The sequence below is a fragment of the Triticum aestivum genome, chromosome 7B (assembly GCF_018294505.1).
Source record: "Triticum aestivum cultivar Chinese Spring chromosome 7B, IWGSC CS RefSeq v2.1, whole genome shotgun sequence".
Classification (NCBI taxonomy): Eukaryota; Viridiplantae; Streptophyta; class Magnoliopsida; order Poales; family Poaceae; genus Triticum; species Triticum aestivum.
The window spans coordinates 472,012,035-472,019,144 of record NC_057813.1 but is presented as its reverse complement, the minus strand read 5'-3'; the positions used below and the strand labels follow the sequence as shown (position 1 = coordinate 472,019,144).

At 55.9% G+C, this 7,110-nt stretch overlaps 1 protein-coding gene across 1 annotated transcript; it reads left to right on the top strand.

Moving 5' to 3' along the window:
* Positions 1–296: 296 nt before the first annotated feature.
* Positions 297–2,375, top strand: LOC123159043 (4-hydroxyphenylacetaldehyde oxime monooxygenase). Its single transcript, XM_044576847.1, has 3 exons — positions 297–667; positions 903–1,489; positions 1,593–2,375. Exons 1-3 carry the CDS (start codon positions 346–348, stop codon positions 2,199–2,201), a joined length of 1,518 nt encoding a protein of 505 aa, XP_044432782.1. The 5' UTR covers positions 297–345; the 3' UTR covers positions 2,202–2,375.
* Positions 2,376–7,110: the final 4,735 nt, after the last annotated feature.

The window sequence follows — 7,110 nt, the reverse complement described above, 5'->3', positions numbered from 1 at the left end:
GAAAGCATATGTTTTTTTTACGTGAAGTGAAAACATATGCTTGCTAGCTGGTGGATTGTGATATGCTGATGGTATGATATGATGGACATGCATCACTTGTTGATTTTACATGACTCATATACATGAAAACTAGGTGGTTGATTCTAACTATTTAAATAGAAAGGACAAAACTATAAATGATGTAATAGATATAGACAAGATAAGCGATCGTTCAAGCCATTGCAGTGCACTCGCCCACTCCCCCTCATCTTGTCTCACTTGAGCACTGACAGCTATCATCTGCCCCACATTAAGTACTCCACACACCGTCACCATGGCTGCTTCTTCTCCTCCCAACCCATCACCATGGGGCCTCTTCCGCCGCTCGTATTCTCACTCTTTCTCCTACCTCTCCTCTACTTGTTCTTCAGGAGCGGTAGCAAGGGAGCATCAACACACGGCGCAAGAAACGCTCCCGGGCCCCCGAAACAGCTTCCCGTGCTCGGCAACCTCCTGCAGCTCGGCGGCCGGCCACACCGGTACTTCCAGTCGCTCACCCAGAAGTACGGGCCGGTGTTGCAGGTGCAGCTTGGTCGCGTGCGGATGGTCGTCGTCGCGTCGCCTGAGGCGGCCAAGGAGGTTCTCCGGACGAACGACCCGCACTGCTGCAGCCGGCCAAATTCACCAGGCAAGTGTGTAGTCCAAATCTGTACTTTTCTAGCTCTACAACCACTCACAACTCCTCGGACCTATTTAGAATCTTCTTTAACTACAGCAAAATTTGCTCAAATTCCAGTCGCCTGAAATAGCATTATTGGAGGCGTACAAATTTAGCAAAAGCATCGCTGCAAATTTTATTTTAGTTTAAAATTCTGTATATCGGAATATGAACGTACTTGGAATCGGATGTTGTCACCACGCAGGTGCAAGGATGCTGAGCTACAACTTCCTCGACGTGGCTTTCGGCCCCTACAGCGACTACTGGCGCGAGATGCGAAAACTCCTCGTCCTGGAGCTGCTGAGCATGAGGCGCGTCCAGTCCTTCGCCTACGCCCGGGCTGCCGAGGTCGACCGCCTCGTCTCCTCCCTCGCCGGCACCCCTCCGGCAACCCCCGTCGACCTCAGCGAGAAGCTGTACGCGCTCTCGGACGGCATCATCGGCACGGTGGCCTTCGGGAAGATGTACGGGTCGGAGTCGTTCGAGAGGACCAGCTTCCAGCGGATGATGGACGAGACGCTGCGGGTGCTCGGCAGTTTCACGTTCGAGGACTTCTTCCCATCGTGGGCGCTCGCACGGTGGGCGGACGCCCTGACCGGAGTGGCGTCGCGGCGGCGGAGGGTCTTCCTAAAGATCGATAGGTTCTTCGACGCGGTTATCGACAAGCACCTGGAGCCGGAGAGGCTGGCGGCCGGGGTGCAGGAGGACATGGTCGATGCGCTGGTGAAGATGTGGAGGGATCAGGATGGGCCTCTGGCGCTGACGCGTGATAACATCAAGGGAATCCTGATGGTATGGTTCGTTCTACTACAATAGTGCACAATCTACATTCAGTTACTGCTAAATATTGGACAATTTGATGTCTCAAAACTCATTATGTTAATTTTCATTTCAGGATACATTCACCGGTGGAATCGACACTTGTGCTGTCACTACGATCTGGATCATGTCAGAGCTGATGAGGAACCCAAGGGTGATGCGGAAGGCGCAGTCCGAGGTGCGCGCCGCAGTCCGGAGCAAATCTAGAGTGGACGAAGAAGATGCCCAAGGCCTCAAGTACCTCAAGATGATAGTGAAGGAGAACTTCAGGCTGCACCCACCGGGCACTCTGCTGATTCCAAGAGAAACCATGCACAGCTGCGAGATCGCTGGCTACAGCGTGCCCGCGGGCACAAGGATACACGTGAACGTTTGGGCCATGGGGAGAGACCCGGACATATGGGACAGGCCGGAGGAGTTCTTCCCCGAGCGGTTTGAGGACGCGCACGTTGATTTCAGGGGACTGCACTTCGAGCTCCTTCCGTTCGGGTCGGGACGAAGGGCTTGCCCCGCCATCGCCATGGGCGTGGCGAATGTGGAGGTGGTGCTGGCTAATCTGTTGTACTGCTTCGACTGGGAGCTTCCCAAGGGGATGAAGGAGGACGACATCGACATGGAGGAAACAGGGCAGCTTGTTTTCCGCAAGAAGGTTGCTCTTGAGCTTGTCCCTGTTAAGCGGCACTGATGTCTCTTCATTTATATCTATATATACCAATATAAAAAGACCCAAAGGGGCAGATCCAATTAATTTTGGTCATCAAATCATGTCAATTCAACGACCTAGACTGTGTCAATGTCGAGCGCTCAACATGTTTAGCGTGCAGTTAATTTCATGTCAAATATAATTTTAATTACATAATACTCCAAATATATACTCCAACCGGCCTGTTGAATATATTGTGTACATGTATATTATGTCTTGGGCCCACCTCCTACTTCATCTGTATAGTTGAGGTTGTGGCATCTCTCTGTACATCATATATATACGTATCTGGTGCACCGATCATTACAATTGTGTTGCACACCTTATTCTAGTCTTCCACATGGTATCTATAGCAGAAGTTCCTAGACCTAGCCGCCGCCGCCACCTGCTGCCGCCGCCGCTAGTCGCCGTAGCCCTCCCACCACCCGTCGTGCCACACGCCGCCGCCGCGGCTTCTTCCTCAAGCCGCCGCCGCCGCAGGTCGCCGCCGCGATCCCCTGCTTCCGCACCCCTCCTCCCACTCCGCGTCGCTCTTCACCCCACCCCGCGCCGTACCTACCCGCCTACTCCACCCGCGCCGAACCCTAACCCTAGCTCCACCCCGCCGCACCTTCCCCCTCCCTCCTCGATGCGCCATGAGTTCGTCGTCCTCCACCATATCCAACCCCTTCGTTGGTCCCGATGTCACCCTCGTCCATGATCTCAATATCCACGAGCGTGTTCCGGTGGTGCTTGATCATTCCATCGCGTCCTACTCCGCTTGAAAGCGGTACTTCTCGGTGTTTCACGAGTACCTGCTCCACGCCCACGTCGATGGCACCATGGACTCGAGCCTCATGATTCACGACGAGGAGTGGATGATCCTCGACGCCACCATCATCCGCTGGTTCTACCTCACCATCTCCAACGACCTCTTCCACAAGGTGGTGGATGATGACGACGACGCCTACGACGTTTGGACCAAGCTCAACGGCCTCTTCACCGACAAGAAACTGCAGCGCAAGGTCCTCCTCCACGGCGAGTTTTACGGGTGCCAGCAGCTTGACTCGTCCATCGACGATTTTTGCATGCGCCTCAAAAAGCTTGTCGATGAGCTCCGCGATCTCGGCGAGACGGTCGGCGACGAGCTCCTCATCAGCACCCTCACCGCCAGTCTCAACGAGGACTTTGGGAACGCCACCTCCAACCTTACCCTCATCTCGGAGCCTACCTTTGCCAAGGTGGTGGCGTACCTGAAGTTGGAGGAGCGACGGATGAAGATGGCCCGGACTCGGGCGACCCACACCGCTCTTGTCGCCGGCACCCGCAGGGGCTCGCCGCCGTCGCGTCCTGCGCCGGCTCTCCCGCCGGCGCCAGCCTTCCTGCAGGCGCCGGACGCCCCCTTCCCGCCACCCCCGCCGGCTGCTAACGGGGGCCGCCGTGGTGTCCGCAAGCAGCAGGGCGTCAGCGCTCAGGGAGGATCGGCCCGCCCCCAGCAGCAGCAGTACCAGCCAGCCCCGTGGTATGCCGGCCAGAACCCTTGGACTGGTGTTGTGCACGCCTACTCCATGCCGGTTCCCCGCGCCCCTGCCCCGGGTATCCTCGGCGCGCGGCCTCCGTCCCATCAGGCGTTCTACGCCGCACTGCAGCCCTATGCGGTGCCCTACGGGCCCCTCTCCTACAGCCAACCGCCGCAGCCAGGTGGGCTGCCGCTGCTGCCGCTGACGGCCCCGCCCCAGCAGCCCGCGCTCCCACCGGCGCCGTGGAACCCGGCTCTCTTGGTAGCCCTGCACTCCACTCCCTCACCGTCCACCTACACCGGCGGCGGCGACCGGTATATGGACACTGGAGCTACCGCGCATATGGCCGCTCATCCCAGTAACCTCCACACCTCCTATCCCGTCCACACTTCCGCTCGCATCACCGTCGGTGACGGTTCCTCCCTTCCCATTACTCACATAGGACATGCATCTTTTCCATCTACTTTTACTCCATTGTCATTATCTAACATTTTAGTTTCTCCTTATCTTATTAAAAATCTTGTCTCTGTTCGCTCTTTTACACTTGAAAATCCTGTTACCGTTGAGTTTGATGAATGTGGTTTTTCTTGTAAGGACGCTCGTGCCCGGATGGTTCTCCACCGATGTGACAGCTCGACGAGCTCTACCCAGTCCACTCCACCGCCTCCACCACTTCCGCCGCCCCTGTTGCTCTCGCCACCGGAGTGGATCTTTGGCATGCTCGCTTGGGTCATCCCAACCCTGCCACCCTTCGTCATATACTTCGGAGTTTTTCTTTCACGTGTAATAAGATCGAGGATCACTCGTGTCATGCATGTCGCCTTGGGAAACATGCTCGTCTTCCATTTAGGGCATCTTCTCATGTTGCATCGTACCCATTTGAGTTAATTCATAGTGATGTTTGGACCTCTCTAGTTGCAAGTAATATGGGCTATCTTTATTATCTTGTTATACTTGATGATTTTTCGCACTATGTGTGGACCTTCCCGTTGCGTCGTAAGTCGGATGTCATCCCCATTCTTGTCGCTTTCTACTCTTATGTCTGCACGCAGTTTGGTCGTCCCATTCTCGTGTTTCAGACAGATAATGGGAAGGAGTTCGACAACTTAGTTGCTCGCACTCTCCTCACCACACATGGCACGACTTTTCGTCTCGCATGCCCGTACACATCACAACAGAACGGTCGTGCTGAGCGTGTCCTTCGCACTCTTAATGATTGCGTTCGGACCCTTCTCTTTCATGCCAATGTGCCTCTGCACTTTTGGCCTGACGCTCTTGTCATCGCATCACTCCTCATTAACATCCGCCCCTGTCATACTCGCAGGAACTTTGTACCTCATAATCTCCTCTTCGGTGCACCGCCCTCTTATGATGAGCTTCGCATCTTCAGCTGTCTATGCTGCCCTAGCATCACCGCCATTGCGCCTCATAAGCTTGCACCCCACTCCGTCGCTTGCATCTTTCTTGGCTACCCACCTAACACAAAAGGCTACCGCTGCTACGATCCGGTCTCACATCATGTATTGACCTCCCGACATGTTTACTTTCATGAGAAAGTGTTTTCGTTTCAGCAGCAAGTACCTCTCGTCGCCCCATCGCCGCCGACCACCGACGGCCCTTCGGCGACCCCGTAAGGTGGACGGCCCCGCTCGGCTCTCGGACCACCTCCGAGCTTTGGCGGTCCTCGTGCTGTGGGACGAGCTGCGCCTTGCGCCCCCACGCCGTTGTCGCCGTCCCCACCGGCTTCGCCGTCGACGCTCTCTTCGGCCGCCTCGGGTGCCTCGCCCACCTCCGTCGCCTTGGGCGTCGCATCGTCCCCGGCTTCCTCGGGTGCCTCGGGCGCCGCACCCTCACCGGTTGTCTTGCTGGCCGCCTAACCAGCCGTCTCGCTGGCCGCCTCCTTGGGCCCTGTCCCGGAGATGCCGTCTCACCCCCTCACTCAGGCTTGAGCCGGCGTTCACCACTCAAGTCTGCGGTACTCCAGCGATGAGTATCTCCTTGCCACCTCCACCACCGAGCCGTCACTGATTGATGTGTCCGCCAGAGCAGCCCTTCATGATCCTCACTGGCTTGCTGCGATGCAGAAAGAGTTCAACGCTCTTCAGCGGAACCGTACCTGGACACTGGTTCCCCGGCCTTCTCGCGCTAATGTCATCAGCGGTAAGTGGGTCTTTCGTCATAAGACATGCTCAGATGGTACACTTGAGCGCTACAAGGCTCGTTGGGTGGTTCGTGGTTTTCGGCATCGTGTGGGTGCCGACTTCACTAAGACGTTTGCACCTGTTGTCAAACTAGGCACGATCCGCACCGTTCTTCAGATGGCGGTCTCCCGAGGCTGGCCGGTTCATCAGATGGATGTCTCCAATGCCTTCCTTCATGGCCATCTTGAGGAGCAGGTTTACTGTGAGCAGCCCATTGGTTTTGTCGATGCATCTCTTCCTGGGCATGTGTGTTTGCTGTCCCGGTCTCTCTACGGGCTCAAGCAAGCACGTCGCGCCTGGTATCAGTGTATCGCCGGGTTCCTTCAGACACTGGGCTTCAGCGTTACTCGCTTGGATGCCTTGTTGTTTGTCTATCACCGCGGTGGCACGACTGCATATTTTCTCCTCTACATCGACGACATCATCCTGGCGGCCTCCTCCGCAACCCTTCTTCAGCAGATTACTCTCCGGTTGCGTGATGAGTTTGCCATCAAGGACTTGGGTGCTCTACATTATTTCCTTGGCATTGAGGATGTTCGGCGACCCGACGGCTTCTTCCTTCATCAGCAGAAGTATGCGCATGAGCTACTTGAGCGTGCCAGCATGCTCAATTGTCACCCTGTCGCTACTCCTGTTGACACGAAGGCCAAGGTTTCTGCTCTCGAGGGCTCGCCCACGTCAGATGCTTCGTTCTACCAGTCCATTGTTGGTGCTCTTCAGTATTTGACTCTCACTCGGCCGGATCTACAGTATGTTGTTCAGCAGGTGTGTCTTCATATGCACGCCCCTCGTGACTCCCATTGGACCCTCGTGAAACGGATTCTCCGCTACATCCATGGCACGATGACTCTTGGGCTCACTTTCACAGCGTCCACTTCTCTGGAGATGGTGGTCTATTCTGAGCGGATTGGGTCGGCTGCCCTGACACCCGTCGCTCCACCTCTGGCTACTGCGTCTATCTTGGTCCTTCACTCGTCTCGTGGTCGTCCAAGCGACAACCCACTGTTTTGCACTCTAGTGTAGAGGCCGAGTACCGAGTAGTGGCTAACATCATCGCCGAGTGTACCTGGCTACGACAACTACTTCAAAAGTTGCATCATGATGTCTCCCAGGCTACGATCGTCTACTGTGACAACTTCTCTGCGGTGTACCTTTCCGCCAACCCCACTCATCATCGCTTGACTAAGCACA